Source organism: Periplaneta americana, chromosome 2 (genome assembly GCF_040183065.1).
Source record: "Periplaneta americana isolate PAMFEO1 chromosome 2, P.americana_PAMFEO1_priV1, whole genome shotgun sequence".
NCBI classification, from domain to species: Eukaryota; Metazoa; Arthropoda; class Insecta; order Blattodea; family Blattidae; genus Periplaneta; species Periplaneta americana.
In genome coordinates, this window is record NC_091118.1 from 135,827,214 (window position 1) to 135,854,727 (window position 27,514).

Genomic DNA, 27,514 nt, shown 5'->3' on the forward strand with positions numbered 1-27,514 from the left:
TAATCTAATATGGAGTTCTTTTGAACATATTTTTTTCCGAAATGTTTCTTAATTATTCCATTCACTTTGTTAAATATAATAATAATAATAATAATAATAATAATAATAATAATAATAATAATAATAATACACATTGACGCAATGAAAATTATCAATGTTAGAAAGACGACTGATGATGATGACCGTGGATGATGATGATGATGATGATGATGATGATGATGATGACGACACATTTGTGGACACTTCAAGCATGAGCATCCATTCATACTCCTGAAAGAATGAATAGATCTGAAGATTATTTAATATGAACCTGTTCAGATGGAGATAGGAGTAAGAGAAAGATTGATGAGAACATTGTATCTGTTTGATGGGGAAAAACGTAATATGGCGAACGCTAAACTCTGCCCATGACCCCTTTCCACTTTTCCCCTACAAGCTCACCACACACTCTAGTGGGAAAGAGTGGAAATAGGGGGTTTAGGGCGGGGTGACATCTAGTGTAGGAAAGTGGAACAAAAAGAATAAATGCGACATCTATGAACCAAAAGAGGAACTTCGTCCTGTCTGCCTCTGCCTCTGTCTCTCCTCTCGCTCTCTCCCTCTCTCTCTCTCTCTCTCTCTCTCTCTCTCTCTCCAGCCTTTCCTTCTCTGTTCCTTGCTTCATGTCTCTCTCTTTTTTTTTCTTATGACTTCGCAGAGGGTAAGATTCGACCCGAGTAAGTTCGTAACTAAATGCTAAATGCACGCTTTTTGGTCACGCTTTAGACCTCTTGGCTACCAAGGCAAGTTGGGGGTAGAAGGGAAAATGAATCTATTTATGTTTAAGGGAATTGCCATAATGTATTGCAGAAGAATGGCGCGGGGGACAATGACCGAGGGTAGAAAGTGCAGGCTTGTGTATGTAGCTTGGTAGGGGTTGACTGCGGGGGTGGCATAAGTGTTAACGTGTGCTGGTGGAGCTTCATTGTGTCCGTGTCCAGCTTCATGTGCAGACGTAACCACGTGTAGTGATGAGCCGTACCGAAGACGTGTACTTCTTCCTCAAATTGTGCAGGGAGAATTTGAAGGCGGATACAATAAGGTACTGTGAGGAGCATGGACTACTTCTAGTCATTACGAGTGTCCAACCTGTGGGAAAAATATGAAATTAGCGCAGAAAAGCGATGCTACTGATGGTGTGCATTGGACAGTGGGGCAGTGCGAAGTTAACAGGTGAGTGTTGTTTAATGAAAAAACCACATTACATTGTATTGTGTTGTGTTAGTACATGTAGTGGGCTGTGTTGTGTTGTGCTGTTGTCTAATGCCCCAATTTTGTTAGTATGTGTTATGAAATACATGCAATTTTGTTAGTACGTGTTATGAAATACGTGCGAGACGAGGCAGTGATCCATCGAAGCTGGACAGATAGTAGAGAGAGAGACAGTAGAGAGAGAGAGAGAGCATGCGAGCGAGGTGCCGAGCGGCACGGGTGGGGATAACTTCCCCTACTGGCGTTCGCCGTATTACGTTTTTGCAGTTTGATGATATCCATTTATGGTTTACTTCATTTATCGTCTATTTTAATAACATAATCAGACATTTTATTGACATAATTTGAGATTTTAAGCTCACTCCACTCCATCTTAAGCAAACCATCTAATCGTTTTTTGGCTTTCCTTTACTAGTCGACTGATTATATATCATAAGAGCACTTAAATTTGCACTTCCTTAAGTACAACTCGGCAGATATAACTTCATATAATGAAAAAGTAGAAGAACAAAATTTAGTCAGTTACACTAGCAATTCACTTATTTACCACAACATTTCAACAATGAGTTTCGTTCAGTCATAAATGAAATATCATTTCACAGTTTAACACCAATATAACTACAAGAAATTTACCTTTGTGTTCAGCACAACCCTGAGGCTTCCTGTCGTTCTGATAACAACTCGAGACTGAACTCCACTCCCTGGTCCACTGTCTTTGTCATTGAGTCGGAGTGTACCTCGTCCACGCTCTACCCATGTGCCACCAGCCTTATCAAATGCAAACAGCTTGCAGTTCATCTGTGACAAGATGAAAATTCACTTCAAATATAATATACATTATATAAAAAGTAAGACTTTTTTTTAAACTAACACTTATGAAATCACACACAGAAAATATTTATTACAAAATAATTACTGATTTCACTGAAAGACACAAAGCACATCTAATACCTACACACAACGGAAACAGAAATCGAGCTGGCATTTTCGGCTCTCGCTTTGTAATTACTTTTATTTAACATTTATTTATGTTGCTGAATGTATACTGTTTACAGTTAACAGTCTTGGTGCTTTGAAAGGATTTCTTATCGGCACGCAGCTGTGTAAATATCACTCACGGAAGACCATAAAAACCATGAATCAGCTGGACATGATTAAGACACATAAAATGCGAACTACTTGACGTAGAAATGATATTCTTATTTCTATATATTCAGAAAAATAATGTCATTCAACCTAATCACATGTAGACATCCTGTCATGAAGAACTTGTCCGAGCGCACGTATTATTTTTACAAGCGGCATCAACAAATATCCATACGTGAAAATGCAGCACTGTTGCTACTGGCTATTGCCATACAAGTAAACACACCCCAAACGTCGAGAGATTTGGATTGCATTGTAAATGTATGTGCTGTTTTGTATGAGAAGTGTTCATGTTTCAAGTACCTATGCTCAGGGACCTCACGGTGAGAACAGCAGTTGCAAATAGATATGACCTAGCCCTAGAAAGGATTTATAGTTAAACCTGATCCATCGTTTTTAGGGCAACGGGGAACAAAAATTATCAATACGGGAAAACAATGGTACAGGAATACCACAAAAATGACCATAATTAGGCATATAATAGACGCAACAGAGTTCCAGTTTCCTAGACAATTTAAGGGAGAAATATCGACATAATCGATGTATTAATAATTATCTTAAATAATGTAAAATCATAATGGACATGTCTCGTAATATTTCATTCTTGTTTGTAAACTTGCGATAAAAAAGTCTATTGTTTGCTTAAATATGGTATAAAATGAACAAATGAATGATCATTGATTACAATGAGTGCACCTTTATTAGAACACTTCTTGCAGAAAAAGTCTGTGATCAGCATTTGTTTCGTGCACATTTTGCACCTGAATTCTACAGTGAATTTCAGATAACGATACTGGGGGTAAACAGAAAGGTGGAGTTTTACCATCTTCCGCAACATCGTACCAAGTCATGCGCGCTAGAAATTAGTTTGCAATTCCTTTCGAGATGTTGGTCGTTACTGATAATTTAGAGAGAAATAAAGTATATTAACATCATGAACCTAGATTGGTGATACATTCAAAATAAAGATATGTGTTACCACAAATCCATTCTCATAAAATTAAAACTACTGTTTAAAGTAGATGGGCTTCTGTTAGCCCATACTGTTGCATTCCATGCAACTAAAACCTGCGTCACAAATTAAGCCTATACCATATTGCATGAAAATAATACTTGTCTAGCTCTTTAGTAAACCTACAAAGATATTTCTCCTGTATGTGTCTAAGCATATAAATATATACTGAACATAAACAATGACCAGAGATTTTTGCCACTGTGGAGATAGGTGTCTGTGTTGTAGCACAATCGACTCTAAACAAGTCACAGCATTAAGACAATAAATCTCGCTAGGTAAGACGACTGTGTAATACATTCCATAATGGCATCAAGTGTTTATATACCTCCCCATCGCTCTTGTGTGGAAAATTCGGACAAATAAATAAGTTGCTATGAAAATGCATTTTTTTCCAGAATCTAACATCTGTCTTCATAGTACAGATCACATACGTAGTCACTAATTTCCGTATTAACAGACTATACAAAACGCATGTGGAAAGTTCGCGTGCTGCACTGAGATGATGATCACATTATGTATCATGGCAGCATAACACATTTTGCATTTCTCTGCTAAGTTTGAAACAGTATTAGGATCAAGCCTCTGCATCTTCTTCCTTGAAAGATAATAATGGAGACAAAATAGTTCACCCTTTCAAAATAAAAGAAAATCATCCATGCAGGAAAATACTGCATTGGGACTGTGATTTCTCAACAATCGATGTGATAAAACGACAGTTCGAGGAACAATAGAACCAGGAAAAAATAGTGTTATTTATATGGGACTATTTCCAGGACCAAAAAAGCAGACGAAAAAGGTAGGAAAATGACGATAACAGGAATGATGTATCGAGGTTCCACTGTATTAAAGAAACAAACCTCAGTAAAAGTCTTAAGCTAATATTATATCATGCATTTACCAGACAAGTCACCATGCATGATTCTTCTGGAAGCAAGTAATAAGGTTTGAGGAAAAGAGAGCAGAAACTCTGTCAGATTTGTGAAGTTGTTAATGAGACAAGAGTACTTTGGGGATAAAAACAAAGAACTCAGTTCTCTATTATTCAATTAAAAATAACAGGACCAAGTGGCTGACACATTACGAATGCAAGAAGGTGTCAGAATCTTCAATGGCAATTCAGGAGAATGTGGATAGAAAGGCAGGAATCAGAAAAGGTAGACTGATCATGTGAAAAGGATAGTGTGATAGAGTAAGAAAATGGACTAAGGCTTCTGACACACTGAAATTGTTCAGGAGGCTAATGCCCCTTAAGAGCTGTCAGTTCAAGGAGATATAGTACCACCAACAGAAGCCATGATGGCACCAGCGGCATAAATAGCAGTAGAGTAACTTTTCATTTACCTGTAAGACATTGGCCTCATCTTCTTCTCCTGTGACTATCGTAACTTCTTCATATTTTCTTTTAACTGCTCTTGCTTCTTCGTATTCTCGTGCTGCCTCACTTAAACTCTTGCTAGGTTTTTCTCCAACATCACTAGAACTGTTGCTATTGTTATGGCTGCTTTCCTGTAAATATACGCATTAATTAACTTAATGTTAGTTCACATAACTAAATACTTCATAAACGAGCCACTTGACACAAGTACTTACGATGCTATGATCCTTTTTAATTACAGATGTAAATAGCATTTCGGAAGTACCATTTGTTGTTGCTGAAGCACATAAATTTGATGTGTTCTGAAAGAAGAGAAAATAATCATAAAATACACATGTTAAACCTGTAAACGAGAGGAAGGAGAGAGAAAATAGAAAAACTAAGCAAGTTCTAATTTTTTTTATGAAGACTTACAATTACCTACTTAGTTTGAGAACCACTGACCACCGTATTTGGTTTTAATCAAGTCAGCTTTTCATCTACAAGTATTCCTTGCTCTGAGAAATCGCAACACATTCAATATGTACTCATATTTCTCATTAAATGCTCCAATTTTTTAATTAAATATTTTAATTCTCAGCAAAGGAAGTTCACCAAATCTTGGTACCAATCTCACCAATCTTAGTATCTCCACTATTACTGATATTTTCACCACCTTCACCACTGTTGTGTTGTCATCATCCTCATCACTATTACCATCTTTGTTACTGTCAATGATTTCATCTTAATCATTTAAGCATCATTTACTTCTTACAATATGTTGGATAGATTGCCATGGGTTTTATACCACCTAACTCCCTTCTAAGTGCCAATAAATGTTACACATATTTACTTCAAGTGTTGCACTTCTTATTGAAACTTTATATCTGAACATAATCAGCATTTTCTACTGGATACTGATATGATTATTTGACCATATATTTACTGTTTCACGAAAATTTTTCATAAAGAACAGATTCAATACTGTCACAGTTCTACCTGAAGTACAATTTTATTATAATTCCACTCTTCACACAACTTTCAAATACAGTAAGACTTCGATATAGCACTCCCGCTTTTAACATTCATTTTTTATACATCTTGACTACACAACTTTTAACACTATATCACTTCGGAATATGTATTATATGTCTTTCTTGTGTTAAATTCTATCGTACCTGGTTAATATATTTCGGTCTGTTATTGACCTCCTTCAGTCTTCAGTCCATCTATCTTCAGAAGAAGGTCAATAACAGACCGAAACATGTTAACCAGGTACGATAGAATTTAACACGAGAAAGACATATAATACATATTCCAAATTAATTTTTTCTGGTCCCTGATCTATCCCATAAGACAGTGATCACCAAAAGCTGTGTCGCGACACATGCCCCTGCCTCCACTCAAGCGTAACCATGGCATCATACCCCCACCCTCTGTTTACGGCCATCACTTTGATATAAGTAAATACATTTATCAGCAGCGGACGTACACATGTAATGTTACAAGTGTGTAGGCTAATATGTTTCGATGTCTTTTCAAAAACAGATAATAAGTAAAATCTTAATTTTAAGCAGCATGGGAGGAAAAGTATTTATTTTGTGCAGATGGCAAAAATATGAGTTACTTAATCTGTTGTAACATTTTAAATGAAGTATAAAAGAACAATGCACGTTGTCATTATTCTTCTTTTTATGAAGACTACCACACCCTTACCTCGAACTTTAATATTTCATTAATAAACGAACAATAAAAAGTATTGGCTTCTATGTCTTAATCGGGGTAAAATACTTCCACGTTTTTTCTCGATGTATGTAGTGTAATTTGAATATTTCATTAATAAATAAACAATAAAAAGTATCGGCTTCTATGTCTTAATCGGAGTAAAATACTTCGACGTTTTTTTTAAGTATGTAGTGTAATTTACAACTTCATGACCACCCTGGTACGTTTTTCTAATTTCAAATATCTGCCGATGTAAAGTGCACGTTCATTTTATGGAAAATTAGAAAATAAATTTATTTTATTTTATTAATAATACAAAAATAATAAATAGGAGGATAAACAATAAACATGGAAAAAAATGTGTATAGTTAATAAGTAGAAGAACATTATATTGCTTTTGTCTTTTGGTCACAGTCAGTCTCTGCACTGTTATTCACTGCACTGCCTGAGGAGATACCCACTCCACCCCTCTCCCTGCAATAGTGGTGTGCGGGATGCATTTCTATTACGTCACAATTTCGTGGTGTTTGGCAACCACTGCCATAAGAGATATTATTAAGAAAAACCCATGTTTGAGGCTATTGCTTATAGCATTCTATCATTCCAATTCCGGGCAAAGATTTTTGATGTATTTAGCACCCTTTGCCAACGAAACTCGCTTCTGCTTATAGCCTTTACCAATGAGATTTAAGTACGTAGCATCACGAGTAGTGATGTCACTCCAAAAAGTGTCAGCATTCCATCCTGCTAGGTACCAATCTGTCAGTCCATCTACCTGTTCGTGTTCACAGTGATGTTTGTTTGTGTCTCTTGTTCGTCTGCTTTTTTTTTTTTTTTTTTTTCATTATGGTGCCACCAATAAAAAGAAAGACATTTTATATGTTAGAAAAGCGTGAAATTCTTTGCAAATACGACGAAAACACCACACTAAACCAGAAAGAACTTGCAAATCACACTGACAGCCAGGAACAAAGTGATGATAGCAACAATGATGTGTTTGAAAAACTCCATAGTGACACTTGTGATGGGCAAGGTTGCAGTTGGAGTTTTTCCTGGGGTTCTCCCGTTTTTCCAAATTAGGCATTTACATCATTCAGGCACCATTTTTCCATTTCGTTATCATTCCGTAGCATTCCCCGAACGCCGGCTGGCGATGCATGGAGGATGCTGACCTAGGGATGAATCGGGTTGCCTGCTCGATACCTAGGCACACAGACAACCTTAGTGTGGTCAGTCAGTGTGGTTTGGAAATGTGCCACCAGAGGGTTAGCGCAATAGATCTTAACAGGTCGCAGTGCTGGGCCATAGTGCCCCCTCCGTTAAATTCAATTCAATTCAATAATGATGTGCTACTGCAGCCTCCACTAACGAAGTCAGCTGTGCTTGATGCACTGTCCACTGTCAGAGCATATTTTACTTCTTGTTCTGATGTGTCTGAAGATTCATTTCGTAATCTCCACCATATAGAGAACATCATGCACATGGGGACAAATGATATGTGACAGATGTTAAAAGAGTACTTTGTTAGGGTCACGTAATTATGTATTTTGATATAAACTGGAAAAAATAAAATGAATACCTATACTACTATATACAATATATGTTGTACGTTGAAAACATTCAATTCAACCTTCTTAATGTATCCAGCTGTTTGCTGACAACATAAAGTCCACTATAATCTACTGTAGTCTTTTCAGTTCTTGTTTTCCATGAGAAATGAGGGATATCTTGATCGGTGTTCATTATAAATGCCTGTTGCTGTGTTAAATTCAAATTCCCGCATATAACAATTTCCTGCTTATAGCATGCTTTTTGTCTGATCCTTATACAGATATTTTACTGTAGCTGAGATTTCACTTACAGTTGACGTCCCTGCTGCCTCTGAATTTCTACTTGTAGTATCTGTAGTCTCAGGTGTCACTGTTTCCTGAAATAAAGATTACAGTAATGATATACTAGACATTTACTTATTCTAAGAGGAAGTTAACAATGAACATACTGGTAGTCATACACTTTTTAATTAACCTCATGCTTCCCAATATCTTATAGATTCAGTTGTTTTTGAGAATGCTGGACATTCTTGAGGTGGTTTCTACCTATATGTTCCCTTAAAATGCAAATACTGTAGGATGGATCTGATGTGATTCAAATGAGGTGTAGATGCTGTCTTACAAGCTGATGTCCTAAAATGAGGCAGAGAGTAGCAAGTGCTTCAATTCTTGGGTGGTTGAGTATTCAGTGCATTTCAGCTTTTCACTGTTTATCTTGTGAACGTTAGTCCATTGGATGAGTTCATTCATATAAATATCTTTCAAGGATTTCTTAAGTTCTAGCTTTTATTGTGTTGTATGAAATATCCAATGGTTTATTGGGATAGAAAACATCGAAATAATGTTCCAGAAAATAAAAATGTATGCATGTCAGAAACACGAGGATGCCAAACTTAACACCCAGTAACAGCTCGTGTATTCCAGTGCATTCCTCCCCCCCCCCCCCCCAGTATCTGCCTATTCATTTCCAGTTAGACTGCACTGACCAGGAACCCACTGTAGACCGATTCTTTTGAAGGAAGAAAGCAAAAACAAAACTGAAATAAAATGAAAAGAAAAAGTGGCTTTCGGTTGTCACTATTCTTGGCAGTAGATCATAAGTTTGTCACTTCAAACTCAATCAAGGATCATAGATTTTGAAGGGCTTTAAAAATTCTTAAGCATGACATATCACAGATTCATGAAATATGAAATAAATGTCTCTGACTGCAAAGATTTTTGATAAAATTGCCAGAATGTTTCTCTCACGACACATGTTAATGTGGATCTCGGCTGAAACTCCAAGTATCTCTGCAAGATGTCTAATGAGACTGTATATAGACAAGCAGGTAACTAAACAGAAAATAAGAGGACGAACAAAATAATGCACTGTAAGCGGGATGTATGGTAGGTGGACCTACAAAGCAGAAACAAGTAAGGTAAGGAAAATAAAAGATAGGCTCCTTATAAAACTTCAATTTTGGAGTCATCAAGTATAATAGCACTTAGAGTATTATCAAGATCATACTTACAGCAACTCTTTCATGTAGGTTTTGTCCAAAAACAAAGCCTGTGGTGGAGGAAGTTGTAGTTGTGGTAGCAGCAGTAATACTCGAACTTGAACTTAAAACAAAAAAAATAGAAACAGCATTAAAATTTTGGGCATAAACAGTTTACAAGTTGATAAAATGATTACTTCTAAATATTCACCTTTCTTCGACTGGGCGTGAAACTGTTCCAAGTGGCATAAACTTTAGAGGAGCCACTATTCCTTTTGAACTTCTACTAGAGCTACTACTGCTGCTGCTACTGCTGCTGCTGCTACTACTACTACTATTGTCCTCTCGTGAATTTGATTCTGATGCTGCCTTTTTGTCTTCGTCTTTACATGTATTTGTTTTATGTGCTTCTGTTGAATTACTGGCCCTTCCTTCATCTGTTTTTGAAGTATTTGATGTGAGTGAGGTATTTTCGGTTTCTTCCTCACCAGTTGATGCAGTCTCACTCTCTGGGGAAACTGTAAGAACGCATTTTTAATTTCAATGAACATCATCCCAATATCACGTGATATTAAGGAAATGAACTGACAGACTTCCTAGCAAATAAAGGCATAAATTAGAGAAATATCTTATGTCATACTAAATTAAAAATTAGGTTCAAAACAAAAAGTTTCCAAAAACAAATGTTCAGACATGTAATAGCATATTCTCATTGTTTTGCCTTTCGAAGAGATAGTAAAAGTAGTAAATATATGAGCAGTTAATATATTTGCCTCTAAACCAAGTATTGTAAGTTAAAATTCAATTAAGAGCTATGACTAGACCGCGGATTTTTAGATCCTAAAAATGTATTTTGGGTTGATGCTAAATAAAAGAATCTATATCTATATTTACTGGTCACGATTTCCTAGGCAAACACCTGCATAAAATCACAGTATCTGTGCCGCCAAATTGCCTTTTGTGTTCAAAAGAAGAAGAAATGGATGAGAGACATTAATATGTGATGCACTTTTAACATTTAAGAACCCCATCTCTAAATATTGGGAGACAAGAAGAAGAATGACTTCATTGTCAAATTCAGAGCATTGGATACACATATACACATACATATCTATATTTATTTATGAGAGTAGTCCTTTCACGCACATAAGCCATTTCAATTAATCTAATTTACAAATAAATATTAATAATTTTAGTAGCAGTTTTACTACTATTATAGGTAAGAAATATATAACATTTTATATCTATAACTAAACAAAGAATTGTCTCAACTATTAAACAAGAAACTTACCTCTTGAAAATGGATTTCCACCAAGAGATGGTGGTTTCAAGGGGAATGTACTTCGAGGCGTGGTTTGCTGTGGAGAATCACCACTCACAACAGCCAACTGTGATGGTCGCAAGTACACTGGCTTAGGAGAAGACGACAATGTACCAAATGGCACTGATGATGGGGAAGCACAACTTAATTTTGGTGTTGCTCCAAATGTCGTTGACTTCATAGCAAACGGGTTACTACCAAAGGCAATGTTACCCAAACGAGGAGTTGCTGAAAGAAAGAAAAGGATAATTTATCCACATTCTGAGTACTTACTTTTAGTTTGAAAATTCTTTCAATTACTACAGAGAGTTTCAGTAGCTATTGATATGGAACATCTGAAAGTATATGAAGAGAATGAGAAAAACCACAGAAAAAAGCTGCCAAAAAAAGTTAGTGTATAGCCTCTACCTGTGACAGAAGTGAAACTTCTTAAGCTGTAAATGTGTAATCTGACAGAGTGAGTTGGCTCAGATGGTAACACTTGAGACTTACATTTGGGAGGTTCCAGGTTCAAACCACATTCGGGAGACCATAGGTTCAAAACCTGTGGCCAGCCAATCTGACGAGTTTTCATGATTTCCTTCAGTCACAAAGGCAAATGCCAGATTTCAAATTTATATACCATGATTCATCATCGTCTCAATCACCAATATCATAAACATTAATCAAAATCTAAAATCAGTTACATGAACACAGCCATCAACAACACACAATAGAAACAGGAACTCAACAATAGTAAAAACGGCCTACTGGTATACCCACAGATCCTAAACATGCAATATGACCACATATGTTAAAGTGTGTATAAACGTGAATAATTTCGAGGGAAAAATTGTTCCAGGGCCGGGCAACGAACCTGGGACCTTTGGTTAAACGTACCAAGGCTCTACCAACTGAGCTACCCAGGAACTTTACCAGACACCGATCCAATTTTTTCCTCTGTATCCACAGACCTCAAAGTGGGCTGACAACCGTCAAGCAACCAACAATGAGTGCACACTATGTGTGATTTAAATTGTGCTTTTCTGTTAATGAACAGTGACGTATTATGCGAATCAAGCCTTCAGGTATAACTCCCTGTAAAGTTGATTTGAATAACTTCGAGGGAAAAATTGTTCCGGGGCCGGGTATCGAACCTGAGACCTTTGGTTAAACATACCAACACTCTACCAACTGAGCTACCTGGGAACTCTACCAGACACCGACCCAATTTTTCCCTCTATATCCACAGACCTCAAAATGGGCTGACAACCGTCAAGCAACCAACATTGAGTGCATGCACACTAATTATGTGTGATTCAAATTGTGCTTTTCTGTTAACGAACAGTGACATGTATTGTGCAAATCAAGCTTTCACATATATCTCCCTGTAAAGTTTATTTGAATAATTTCGAGGGAAAAATTGTTCCGAGGCCAGGCATCGGACCTGGGACCTTTGGTTAAACATACCGATGCTCTACCAACTGAGCTACCCAGGAACTCTACCAGACACCAATCCAATTTTTCCCTCTATATCCACAGACATCAAAGTGGGCTGACAACCATCAAGCAACCAACATTGAGTGCACTGAGTGTATAAACATATAACAAACAAAACAAAAATGTGTAGTAATCTTTTAAAATGTTCGTGAGAGATAATAAATTAGGGTTAAATTTAATACTTTTATCTGCAATACTTTTTAGAATTTAAAACGAAGCAATTGGTTTATTTATAGCAAAAATTAGATATAAAAGCTCTATCCTGCAGTTTTTTCATATATTTGTTGAGCATTTTTATTTGATTTGAAGTCTTTATATGGTGAACTACAATTTAATTCTAAATCGCTGACACAAGTTGAATCAAGCATTTCACACAATTGTTTACAGATTGTTGGTTGTGTAGGAATGTTCACTATTGTTGACACTTTGTAACTGAATTGCAGAAGAGAGATTTAAAAAGGCCTTTTTCGTTTTTCATTCAATTTCTGGCAGTTCATTTGCAAGCTAGCTTTCACATCACGCTTCCATTCATTCAGCCCCTGACTTCAGGACATTTTCTACCAAAAAACTTCTCAATTATGTACTTTCATTCACTGTTTCGACTGTATGCCACTTGTATTATTTGAATATTACACAAAAGTGGAGAATTAGGTACAACAGCTTTCATCAGTGCTCTTACGATAACAGACAATTGGAATTAAGTACACAATGTCACCAACATATGGGCATGATATTTATCTGAGGCATCATTACCAGGAAAAATTTGTTTTTTTTTTTCTCCCTTCATCATTCTTAACATTACTGAGAGATAGCACCACGGTTTTTGACAAGGTTAGATAGGGTATGATGAAGAGATATATTAGTGTCAATTATACGCACTCTTAGTGATAAGATTAGACAGGGTTTGATGAGGAGATAGATTAGTGACAAGTGAACCCACAGTTAGTGACAAGGTTAGGTAAGATTTGGTGAGGTGATATATTAGTGACAAGTGCATCGCGCAAAAATGACAGAAATGAATGTTAAGTCCATTATCTCTTTCATATAATATTTTCGTTTCTCAAACCAGTCAATTTCAATGATATTCCCTGGACCACATCATAGTTCTCCATTTTGCATGATAACGTCTTATGAAAATGTGCATTTTCTTTCACTTCATTAAAAATCAGCCATTATACTATGTAAATCTTGCACTTGACTGGTGCAGTAAATTCTTAAAGATTATACCCACTAATTTTACTACCAACATTTCGATTCTCTACTGTTTGACATGGCTCGGTACAACCCAGTGACTAGTGGCAAGCATAGTCGGCACTGCTATATTGTCAGAATTATCCACTTGTTCCGAATCTTTGTATGTCATTATAGTCTTGTAAAATCATTTTATTGTATCTATTTTAGTTTAATACATTTTATATTGTTCCTAGTAGTTTTGGGTGAATGGAAGAGAGAATATATTCAGAACACGACCTCACAAAGAAGACGCACTGCAACAAAAATAAAATTTTAAGAGAATTCTAAGGAGAAAAATGTACAAAATTCCAAAGTAATTTCTAATATGCCAAGAAAATCAGCTTCCCACTAGGTCACTTGATATGCATACATTTAGGACAGCACATCTTGATGTAAATGATAATTTGCTAGCAGAATGGATAAACGTCGTGAGTTGACATATTTTGAAAGAAGAATGATATGGGTACCTGACACGTGTCACTATCCTCATTCGACAATACCAAAAGTATACGGATCACTTACTACTTATGCACTAACATCACGTCACAGACAACACAATGAGAAAAGGTTGTGAATGAATATATTCGACTTCTATTTCTCATTGTAGCAATCATTTAGAAAATAACAGTAATGATTTCAATGAAAGATGTATCTTGGTTTGGTTTGGCTTTTCAAGGGATGGACCCAGGGTGTAACCGTGCCCTTCGGCTTACTTTAGCCCATTGTGGGCCCTATACATGTGATGGTTGTCCAAGACTGACAGGTGGCCTGAGTAGCATTTGTGAATCCGATACTAAACAGCCAGGCCATCCTGCCTCAGTCCCATCCTTGGACGAATACATGATAAGATTCAGAGCCTTAAGTCCTTATATCAGCAAAAGAAACTCATACTATCCCCAAGACTTCACCCCAGCCTATTTTTAATTATTGCACATGACAGAAGAAATGAGAGGAAGATGCTGTTTGTTGTTGGAATAAAAGAGGTAAATGGAAGTATTCCGAGAAAAACACCTGCTTTTGTTCATGACAAATTTCATCACGACTTGGATGGAGATCGAATCAAGGCAGTCTAGATGAAAAACCAGTGCACTAGTGCTGAGCCAGAGACACGACAAGCTAAGTGTCACTGAAATCTCCAACAAGACCATCAGGAGATCATAAGTCGCAATAGGTTGAGAGCTGTTGTCCTAACAGAGTTTCATTCCTAATGCTGTGTCACAAGATTCCACACTTAAAGTGATCAAAATAACACAGACATTGGACCTTTAATGATTGGCGACAGGTCTCCTAGTCTGGTGAATTCAGTTTCCAGTCATTTTGAGAAGACAGAAGGGTGTGTATTTGGAGAAAACTGCACAGACAATTTTTCATTTCCATAGGCTATCTAGTATTTTATCCACTAACCGTCATGCTCGAGTAAAAGCTTCTACTGCAGCCCTCTAGTGCATGTATATTAGAACTGTTTCCAACACTTCACAATATTTTAGAGGTAATTATCTACCTTCCAGTGTTGTTCATTAATCTGCACAGAATAATTTACTGTACAGTCAACAGATGAAGCAGATTAGACCTACTTAAACACTTGTAAGGTTGATTTTGCGAAAATAAGTAGAATCAATATTAGTATAATGGCTTAAGTAATAAAAATATCGTGTTATTTTTCAGTTATAGAGGAAGTGTATTTTTTTAAGTTAATTATGCCAATGATATCCACAATCAAGTTACAAACTTTTGATATCTAAAAGTCATGCAGAAAATGGATGGTTGAAATTGTTAGCTGCCACCAAATTCTTGGAAAATTTTGCTATTCTATTTGACAATTACAGCTCTTTCAATGAAGTGTGTACCTTTCCGAGTTTAACTCATTTGTAAGATCTTAGTTTATTTCTTCAGTGGATACATAATCGATTTCTAATATGGGAAATTTTCATTTGTTTACAAATTCTAATGGTAATGAGATGGCCAAAATGCTTCACATAGTTTTCTTTAATACCAGTAATTTCGGAAGTGAAATGCAAAATAAAGAATGTATGTATAGTAGTGGCAAAAAAAACCAGACCAACTCTTGTAGCTGATTTCAGAGCCTTGTTCACTCCAGAGCACGAAAGACTGGTAACTAAGACTTTCGTGGTTCGAATCCTGCCTAGGAAGGAAACTTTTTTTTTTGTTCCTTATTAAAATTTATTCCCAATACTTTTCGATTGCTGGTAAAATTCATGTTCTGGGAATAATATGTTAATTAAGTAGTAAAATATCGTTGCAATCGAAAAGTATTGGGAATAAATTTGAATAAGGAACAAAAAAAAAGTTTCCTTCCCAGGCAGGATTCGAACCACGAAAGTCTTAGTTAACCAGTCTATCGTGCTCTGGAGTGAACAAGGCTCTGAAATCAGCTACAAGGGTCGGTCTGGTTTTTTTTGCCACTATTGTACAATTCATGCTGCACTGTTGATTCTTTCCTACTTACCTAGCTTACCACTCCCTCCAAACAAGGGTTTATTCATTGAGAAACCATGGGTAACTGGAGTACAAGGAGTCTTGTTTCCTTCTTTCTTACAGCAGGCTCCTTCTTCCTCAATTGAATCCACCTTCATCTTTACAGTCGATTTTTGTGATAATGATCCTTCCTGGCAACAAACCACAAAAGTAAACATGAATATACTAATAATGATGCTATTGAAAGTGAATGGTTACTATAACCCAGCACTACGACCTTTCTAGATCTTTTGTGTTAATGCCCAGCTAGGCATACACTAGCTAACTGTGTTAAGGTTTGCTGTGCAACCTTGTCAGCCACAAGTGTCACTATAGATATTTCAAACAAAAATCCAAGACCAGAATGACATTTATGACATCATTTATGAGAGTCAGATGGTGTAGACCTCTCAGACATCACAGGGAGAACATGAACGTAAGTTTAAATATCATAATTTATATTATAACACAAGTCTTAGTTTCGTTAAATTAAAATTTGCTTAGATAAATTAAAATTCCAAACAGACATTCTCCCACCTGCCGCCATTATCTGCGCACCTTGCGGACAAATTACATGGCGACATCTCTAAGCATGGTAAAAATCTAGAATTCGAATGACTAGATCTGTTGTTGCATGAACGCGATGGTATATTGACAGCACTTATACGAAGAAAAAATTTAAAAGTTTGGTTAATAAACTGCTGTCTATCCAGACCATTCCTCACATCTTCCCCTCCTCCCTTACCCACTTCTCACCCCTCCTCTACCCTCAACACCTCTTTCTCTCTTCCCTTCTCTCTATTTCTTTTCTATTGTCTTGTCTCTATCAACTTTCACATTATCACATTACACTCTTATTACTGTATTCTAAATGTACATACCACTAATGCCGTATGATTTAAACCAGCAACATTGCCCATACCAGCAGCATGTACAAGAGTGAGGTTACCAGGTTTAAACGTCCCCTCTCTAATGAACTTTTGAACCACTTTTTTTTAATATTATGGAAAAAAAATTGTCATATATAGATTTGAACATCTTTTATCCATCAACAGCTTCCCTTATCTAATTTTTCACAGTCAAAGCATTATTATCTACGACAATGGTATTCAATCTTTTTTTGCTAGTATACCCCAAAATACATGTTTTCTACCCTCATACCCCTAAATTGCAATACTGTAAAGAAATAACAAAAAAAACTTGTGACTGATGTATGCATAATAAATTATTATTATTATTATTATTATTATTATTATTATTATTATTACTATTATTATTATTACTTACTTACTGGCTTTTAAGGAACCCGGAGGTTCATTGCTGCCCTCACATAAGCCCGCCATTGGTCCCTATCCTGAGCAAGATTAATCCAGTCTCTATCATCATATCCCACCTCCCTCAAATCTATTTTAATATTATCTTCCCACCTACGTCTCGGCCTCCCTAAAGGTCTTTTTCCCTCCAGCCTCCCAACTAACACTCTATATGCATTTCTGGATTCGCCCATACGTGCTACATGTCCTGCCCATCTCAAATGTCTTGATTTTATGTTCCTAATTATGTCAGGTGAAGAATACAATGCGTGCAGCTCTGCGTTGTCTAACTTTCTCCATTCTCCTGTAACTTCATCCCTCTTAGCCCCAAATATTTTCCTAAGAACCTTAGTCTCAAACGCCCTTAATCTCTGTTCCTCTCTCAAAGTGAGTGTCCAAGTTTCACAACCATAGAGAACAACCAATAATATAACTGTTTTATAAATTCTAAATTTCAAATTTTTTGACAGAAGATTAGATGACAAAAGCTTCTCAACCAAATAATAACACGCATTTCCCATATTTATTCTGCGTTTAATTTCCTCCCGAGTGTCATTTATATTTGTTACTGTTGCTCCAAGATATTTGAATTTTTCCACCTCTTCGAAAGATAAATCTCCAATTTTTATAGTTCCATTTCGTACAATATTCTGGTCACGAGACATAATCATATACTTAGTCTTTTCAGGATTTACTTCCAACCCTATCGCTTTACTTGCTTCAACTAGAATTTCCGCGTTTTCCCTAATCGTTTGTGGATTTTCTCCTAGCATATTCACGTCATCCGCATAGACATATTATTATTATTATTATTATTATTATTATTATTATTATTATACATACAGTAGTTGCTAATGCAATAATATTAGTAATGAATTATGTAAAATGTTACTGAAGCAAAGAAAAACTAGAGTTGATATTCGAAAAAAATATATAAGTAAACTGCAATAATTATAAGTATAATAAAATAAATGTCAGCATTTTTACATACGCAGTCAGTGGGATGCTTACCCCTTGCTACACAGAGAAAAGAAGAGCACTCCAAACATACACGTCTTTATAATTCAAGTGTGAATGCCGTTCATTGTTAAAAGTACGAGTGTTGGGGCATAAATCATGGCAACTATTTTTTTTTTTTTTGCGAGAATTCGAGTGTGAGTGGAAAATGTGAAATATACAGATGAAAAGACAAGGAATGGACGAAATGTACGAACATTTAACAACACACCAACATTTTGCTTCTCATGTTTATTACGGTCGTTGCCGTAACATTACAGGGTTCCTGTACCAGACTCATTACAGCACATACATATACCCATTCTAAAGGCCCTCACAGTAGTCTCCTACAAAGTTCACAACATGCTGCCAACGATGTGGGAGGTGCCAAATACCATCTGCTTCACCATTTTCCTCACCACGTGTGAATGTGATCATCTATTGTTGCACAGCATTAGAAATGTCCATTTGTGTCCCAAACCATCTACCATGTAATGGTTCCTTTACATTCCATATGAGATCAAAATCACACAGAGAAAGTCTGGAGAGTATAGTGGCTGCTCCAATTCTTCCCATCCCCAGTGCCGCAGTAGCCGCCCTACACACTCTGCTTTATGTATCACATCAGTCTACACACTCACTAGTCATCCTGCCCGTTGCCGATTGCTGGTTGCTTCATGTCCTCGCTGAAATGCTGCTACTCACCTCACGACTGTCCAGTATGGAAAGGCATTATTCCTGACAACTTCTACCAACTCTCTGTGGCATTCTCTAGCTTTCCTCCCACAGCCCTACACTGATAACTGATTTAACATTACTCTCTGTTCTATTACTGACAAGCACAGAGCCATCTTGTGTTGTGGACACACACTATGACTGCACAGCTTTCGTGCAACATGACATTTTGTGATACCAACCCTTATGTTTGAAAAAAAAGTTGCCATGACTTATGCCCCAACCCTCGTATAAACATGAATTCGTAAAACTGAAGTATGGGGACACGTATATGATATTTTAAAGAGAAAAAGATGATGAAAATGACATGCATATTTTTTGTATATTACCTGTAACACTGTTCAATTAACATGTGTTTGAGGAACAATTAAAAATAAGTATACCATGAGTACAAACTGAAGAAATGTTTGGATTGTACAGATACGGAATTAAAAAATGGGCCGAGTCTTGGTAGCAGTCCTCTATGTAGGCAACAAGGTTCCCAAGACTGTCCATAAGTAGCATACATTTAGGCGCCCTTGTTTACTGTACATGTGCAATGTGTTATATCTGGAATTTAGTAAAATCAGGTGGTCCAAATTTTGTTTCTGGGCCTGTATTAACAGGCTTATGAAATAATGAAATAAAAAATACACTGACTGATAATAGGACACACAGCCATTGCTGGACAGACATATGGTATAGTATACCTCTCCCTTCTTCAAAATAATCCTTGTGCTTATGCTGCGGTACATTAAAATTATAACAATGCCAGTAGCGGCCGGTGATCGAAATCCTCGGTGAGGCCAGATGCAACTAGTTTAAGTGCCTCCGATAGGAAATGTTTATTTATGATATTAATTATTGTTATATTATTAATACTATTATTACCGTATTATTATTCTTATTATTATTATTATTATTATTAGTCTATTATTATTAGCCTACTATTGATGAAAAATAATGTCACTCACCAAATAAGCTGTTATGCTGTGAGTTTCAGTGATTGTTTCAGTGTGATGAAGCAACCCACATTATGTGTTGAAAATCCCCTCCTTTCTGCTCTTTTTATTTTTTCCCCTTGACAGCAACGAACAAGGCCAACAGAAGTTTATTTTACACCACATTACCAGTTAACCATTTATATTGCCCATACCAGGATGCAATAGAAACTCGCGTTTTAAGATTATCTGTCAGAAAAATTGTCAGTGATGTAGTAGGCATCTCGGTAGTCTCTCTCTTTATTTAAAACTTCATTTCTTTCAATATTATTTCTTCTTGAAAAAGGACACTTTAACAATGAATTAACTACACCAGCATTATTTCTCGCATTTGTTTCTGTTTATATTTTCCCGAAATACATAACAACATTGGCCCAGATTCACTACTGTACTACGAATTACAATAGTCCAACACCCTCGCTTAAGTCATAAACTGAGACATAAGGGGAGGGAATAGTGTGGGTCTCTGCCTGCCAAAGAACTGGAATTTGTGTTATTTATGACCTATTTAGGAAGACAAGTCACCATTGCTATTCCCAACCCACTCTACCCTTGAGGCCGGCCCATGGATGTGAGGAGTGAAACCTGACCAGGCCACGAGGCCAGACGAATTGTGCCTCGGCTACAACGTTTTAAGCGCAAGCTCAAACCCCGCGAAAATACAGAAAATTCAGAAGACAGACCCGGCACGAACGATTCTGGCCTCAGGAACAAATTTTACTGCAAAACAGGTCTATATACATCACAAGCCAGACCTGGCACAAGTGATTCTGGCCTCAGGAGTAAATTTTGCTGCAAAACAGGTCTATATACATCACAAAGTTTTAAAATGCTTCTACAGCGATGCTTCATTCAAATAACTAATACATTATATAAAAACACAAAATTTGATTTCTGTTAAGCCAAGTGACTGAGGCCCGGCCTCACTTGCCTCAGTCAATCAGCCGCCACTGAACAATGCTATCTTTATTATAGACTGCCACCTAGTACTGAACTTGTAAATAAAATAAAACCAACACCATATGAAATTTAACTTGCTGCAAAAAAAATTGAAAAAGTTGTTTTGACAATGCAGCTGTGTATATATTGTACACTGTCATTTTAGGAGTAGTATTCAACTGTTAAGAGTCTGCTTTCATTGTGGAACATTCATTTTGTCCAACTGACAGTTCAACATTTTGATATAAACTTTAAAGTAATGTATTGGGTCTGTTGATATTAGAACTGCAACACTCAATTTTGCAATTTTTTTAACAAGAAATCGCATAGTGGCTAGAAAGAATAGTGAAGTTGCCAAAAAGATCTGAATAATAGTTAAAATTATACTACAGAAAAATTTCACGTCTTCAAATGAAGATCAACTAAAAAATGCTGTATAAAGGTTAATTATGTGTTACTCATGTCCACATGTAGAAATGAATGCTCTTTATCAACATTACACCACCTAAAAATATATTAGCATAATTCTACTGGAAATATACATATTTAAATGGATTTGCACTCTTCAACGTACATAGAAATTACACTCCAACTGCAGAAGATGTGCTGAATGAAGTAAAGAAGAAAATCGTCATTTGGACATTGTGTTGTGATTTCTGAACTATGGTAACAAAGTTATGTACATGTTTATTAATTTACTTACCGGTACTCGTTTTAAAAACTTATTTTTCAGAACAATAATAGACTAACATAGAATTGAGCAACACATTTATTATAAGGTAACTGCAAAGAGTGTGGATTCAACAACATGCTGTTTCATCATCTTGGGTAAGTTCCATACTGTGTTTAATTCTATTTTAATATATTTGATTGTTTTCATGGATTTTCTTCTTACTTACTGTCTTATCTGTCATATACCATACAAATAACTTTTGACTAACTTAAGTACAGAGTGGACTAAAAGTCGCTTTCCCCAAACATTTCCTTACATTTAATTACATTCAATTTACATTTGGCTACACATTCCTTTACACATTTTGTTCAAAATGGAGGCCCTGTTTCTCGATACACAATGTGTTCTTACTGTGCTTCCACCAATATTGTAGTACAAAAACACACTGTTCTGTAGTTAATTTGCGATTCATTACAAGAAACAGGATAGGTGGAGCGGAGAAAAATTCTCTCCGGCACCAAGACTCGAATCCGGATTTTCAGCTCTACATGCTGACACTTTATCCACTAAGCCACACCAGATTCCAGTTCCGATGCCGGATTGAATCCTCTCAGTTTCCCTTTGGTGGCCAACCCTCATGTACTGTATCACAGATGTGTGACAGTGACACATTGTCCAACACACTACATGCAGAGGTGCACTTATTACAAGTGACTAAGTGGCCGGGATCTGACAGAATGAGCACTGTCTTAAATCACAAAGTGATTATTTATGCATATCATATGATACTCAAATATAACATAAATTTTTATCATACTATATTAAAACGAGATGGGGAAAAAGAATGACACTTTTTACTTAATAAAATACATTAATAAGAAAAACAATTCTAGTAATTATTAATACCAGTACTGCATTGGATATAAATCTAATGATTTAAAAGCTTGTCACCTTTTCCAGGGATAGAGTCTATAAGAATTCATGCAGTTGGATTCTGAAAAATATCACATTACAACATAATTTCTATTGTTTTCTGCTGGCGTGAAATTATGATTATAAACTAGGGACGATGATGACATGTTACTGGAGAAATAGCAGCACTACACAGTGAATTTTGAACTATTGTCCATCATATGGAGAATGATACTCAGCAATTAAAGTGAAACGTAAATCGAAATAATAGATAAAGGAAAAAAATACCAATCGAATAACTTGAAATGAAGGGTTATGAAAGACAACAATGGAAAGACTGGCCAAGTTTAAATTTTAAAGTCGATCATGAAGAAGGTAACAAAGACCATATTATCGATGATGACAACGAAAAGAATTTCAAAATGCTAAGATAATTGTTAAAAGTGGTAACCACAGACGCGGATCTATGTGCATAATAAGGTTCAGCAATCTGTACCAAGAATGGGTAACCAACTGGAATATGTATGAGATCTGGAAATGACTTGACTTCCTTAGAAGTCCGAAGCTTCAGGATTTATACCTTTTCTTATAGGTGGCCTCAGTGAAAATTATGAAAAAGTTTTGCTATGGTTTGCAGTTCGTAAGTACGCACTTTCATTAGCTTATATGAGTTTGAAAACGTGTCAATTCATGATTATGGTAATAATAATTATTTATTTATTTATTTATTTATTTAATCTGGCAGAGCTAAGGCCAGTAGGCCTTCTCTTCCGCCCAGCCAGACTCTATGGTAGGGATAATCAAGAATTTAAAATTAAAATTAAACAGAGGACAGATGCAGGTAAATTTTCATTCCTAAATATAACCATAAAATATTGGAATGAGCTGTCTGCAGTGACTTTTGAGGGCCGTTCTTCCCTAGGGAAATTCAAAAGTAATTTAAGGTAATTATGTAATTAAGTTTAAATATAACTAATTATATTTGCATGAGTAATGTATCTCATATGTAATTAGGATGTGTAATAAAATAAAGTATATATGTAATTAATTAAGTCTATGTGTAATTAACTAAGATGATATGTAATTAAGCTGATGTGAAATTGATTAAGCTGGTATATAATGTGACTTTCATAAATTGAGAAGAAGGATTTTAAATGGAATGATAATGATAATAGATGCATATGATAAATAATGATTCATGTCAAAAAGTCATATGAAAATTGAAACTTGAGAGAATGAATAATGGAACAGATTTGTCCACATGGTAAGGAGGTTGGGATGGGCAGGGTAGAACTCGACATACAGCCACTTCCTCATGGTGAGTTCTGGGTTGTTGCAGCTCATAATGAATGAAACAAGCAAAGAGCTGCATTTTTCTTGTGAATTGTAATACAGGATGGAAGATATTCAATGATAGTTACACCGTAGACAAAATCCTTAAGATCAAATGAATAGAATATTTTCCTTTGCCATTTTGTTTCTAGAAAAAAATTGCAACTTTCCAGTGAACTCAGTAGCACTTGCCAATGCACAGAATCGCCCTTCTCCGCAGCAGTGAAGGCATTGTATAATCAATGTCAACATCGGATTTGTTTCATGAGGTGATTGCCCTCACTCACCTCGTGTCATAGGCTATCTTAATCCTCCTATAAAAAGACGAAGTATCTGAAAGAATATGAGCTTATTTGGTTTGATTCATTCAGTTTGATTTTGCGTGAAATCCTGCTTTCAACGTTCATTGGGTCGAGAAATAGCTCCAAAATATCGAAATATGGAAACTTAACACAAGCTGAACGATGGCTGTGGATTAGTACAATTTTTGTTATCGGTATGAGGAATATTATGAAATTGTAGCCTAACTAAAGAACAAAGAAAAATTGTGGCATGCAACATCGCTGAATTTACATTCAGGAATAGGGAGTACCACTGTGAAAAAGTCATGAAATACCAGTGGGTGTTCAGTGCTAAGCCAAGCTAACCTAACCTAAGATAAGTAAAGCTTAAGCTAACCGAACCATAAAATTTCTTGGCAAAAATAACATAGTCACAACACAGAGCTCCAGAACACCACTGTCATTCAACGGTTCTTGTCTGCATAGAACATAACAAATCACTTGCCTATAGGCTATCAATTGCACTAGTTCATATTCCCACATGTCTAATGGAAAGCACTTCAGAATCCGCACCTCTAGTACACAATGTTCTATTGATAGCCAAGCAACTACAACCCTGAGCATAAGTATTATATGCAACTGCATGTGAGTGCGTGCAATAATGGCTCACGTCGTTATCTGGGTTCCAGAATTCTCAGTAAACATACACTCATTCTTATCTTACTTCAATTGAAATAATTATTTTCTAATGTAATCAAATTTGGGAATGATTACAAGCATAATAAACACTAATAAGTGTTCCAACGTGGTAATAAATGAAGACAAAGAGTACCTAGAATTTCCTCAATTCATAACTTAAACTGTTACATGCAGTGAAAGAAAACTCTCGACAATAAACAAAATCAGACAAATGTCTAGTTTACGTACACCAGTTTCAGATGTTCTCCTTATCAAATGTATGAAGGTCCAGGGAACATTTCATAGAAAGGCAGAATTAAGCTGCCTTTGGGTTTATATTCAAGATATTCATGAGGTCATGACAAAGAATATTCTACGCAGAGATCGTTGCAACATTGCTTGTGGTATGGTTATGGATCAGAACAGCAACCATTATCGCCCATGAGAAATGAATAGGAAACTTCAAGTGTCACTCACAATAAAGTATAGGTTTCTTCGAACCACAACAAATTGGAAAGGATCCCCATAAAATGAAGTAGGTTACTTAAAAGAAAATTTGAATTCTGAATCGTGTATCATGCAAGTAAAATAAAAAAAAAATTACGTAAAATTGACTTTGGAAAAACAAGGGGAAACCCAAGTCAGTTGACAAGAGAAGCAGTAACAATACTACTAATCATCAGACCAAATGTTTCTTCATTCGTTTTCCCATCATCTGAAAGAACGATGTAGTGATTAGTTTTCCTTACCCTCTCCCTATAGTATGCACATTGCACATTCGACACCTTATAAAGATGTAAGAGTAATGAAACAGAGAAAAATTCTCTCTGGCGCCAGGATTTGAACCCGGGTTTTCAGCTCTATGTGCTGATGCTTTATCCACTAAGCCACACCGGATACCACCCCAGCGTCAGACAGAATCGTCTCAGATTAAGCTCCAACTCTTGGGTTCCCTCTAGTGGCTGCCCTCTGCACTACGTCATAGATGTCTATGAACGTAGGACCGAAGTCCACACATGTGCTGAGGTGCACTCGTTATGAGTGACTAGTTGGCTGGGATCCGACGGAATGCATATCATATATATATTTTAATTTCATGCAGATATTTTGCGTCATCATATGATGTAAGAGTAATGGAACAGAGAAAAATTCTCTCCAGCGCCGGGATTTGAACCCAGGTTTTCAGCTCTACATGCTGATGCTTTATCCACTAAGCCACACCGGATACCACCCCGGCGTCGGACAGAATCGTCTCAGATTAAGCTCCAACTCTTGGGTTCCCTCTAGTGAGACGATTCTGTCCGACGCCGGAGTGGTATCCGGTGTGGCTTAGTGGATAAAGCATCAGCACGTAGAGCTGAAAACCCGGGTTCAAATCCCGGTGCCTGAGAGAATTTTTCTCCGTTCCATTACTCTTACATCGTATGATGACGCAGAATATCTGCATGGAAATATCATATGTACTTCGGTACATTAAAATATATATATGATATGCGTAAATCATTTCGTGATTTAAGACGGCGCTTATTCCGTTGGATCCCGGCCAACTAGTCATTCATAACGAGTGCACCTCAGCACATGTGTGGACTTCGGTCCTACGTTCATAGACATCTATGACGTAGTGCAGAGGGCGGCCACTAGAGGGAACCCAAGAGTTGGAGCTTAATCTGAGACGATTCTGTCCGACGCCGGGGTGGTATCCGGTGTGGCTTAGTGGATAAAGCATCAGCACATAGAGCTGAAAACCCGGGTTCAAATCCCAGCGCCAGAGAGAATTTTTCTCCGTTCCATTACTCTTACATCGTATGATGACGCAGAATACCTGCATGGAAATATCATATGTACTTCGGTACATTAAAATATAATTATATACCTTATAAAGAGCTTAGCTGCACCAGTCTTTCATATTTTCCCCCAATTTTATACAACTCATTGTTTCAATTTACTCTATCTGATCGCAACTAAGCTGAAGGTAAAATTTCCTTTCTCGTAAAGGGTTGGGAGTGGGGTTGCCACCTGTCCCGATTTTGTCGGGATCGTCCCTACTTTTCTGTAACTGTCTCGTGTCCCGACACGAGTATGACGGGATGTCCAAATATCCCTACTTTTCTGTTTTTAGGTTACAAGCTGAATTTTATTATTGAGTCTTCTTAAGGTTTTACGTCAAATAATATTTGTAATAATATTAGTAATAGCCATTTCCTTTTTCTTTAAAATCTTACAGCTGGTCATCTTGATAACTGTTTAAATTTACAAACAGAAGAGCGAGCAACAATGGGTTCGTGTTTCTGTTTCTAAGAAATCAAGTCATTGCAGTTCGTGTTCCATTGTCATGGAGTGGTGGGAAAATTCAGAAAGACTAGGTTGGTGGCAGTTATAAATTGCAGTGCACGTATGTTAGCTATTGTTATGCAGTTTCGCAAGGCGCAGACACTGTTTCTGACTTTTAAGGGTTCGTTTCAATAAAATGTTCTCTAAATTAAAGGCAAACAACAGTGGAAGTGAATGCAGTGACAGTGATAATTATGACAGTCAAAATGATAAACAGAAAAAAAAAGTGAAAAGAATGTGTACATTTCGCAATCAATGGTTGCAAGATAAACAGTTTAGAAATATTTCTGTGTATCAAGTCCTAAAACTAAATCGAT

At 36.4% G+C, this 27,514-nt stretch overlaps 1 protein-coding gene across 2 annotated transcripts in view; it reads right to left on the reverse strand.

Moving 5' to 3' along the window:
• Positions 1-27,514, reverse strand: part of RanBP3 (ran-binding protein 3) — a 49,435-nt gene that overhangs the window by 19,706 nt on the left and 2,215 nt on the right. For both annotated transcript variants that reach the window (XM_069818488.1, XM_069818489.1), the window contains exons 3-10: positions 16,020-16,179; positions 10,811-11,068; positions 9,731-10,037; positions 9,553-9,643; positions 8,353-8,418; positions 5,003-5,089; positions 4,754-4,918; positions 1,885-2,049 (exon numbers count right to left, since the gene is read on the reverse strand). In XM_069818488.1, coding sequence (XP_069674589.1) covers positions 1,885-2,049; positions 4,754-4,918; positions 5,003-5,089; positions 8,353-8,418; positions 9,553-9,643; positions 9,731-10,037; positions 10,811-11,068; positions 16,020-16,179 — 1,299 coding nt within the window. The remainder of the gene's footprint in view (positions 1-1,884; positions 2,050-4,753; positions 4,919-5,002; positions 5,090-8,352; positions 8,419-9,552; positions 9,644-9,730; positions 10,038-10,810; positions 11,069-16,019; positions 16,180-27,514) is intronic.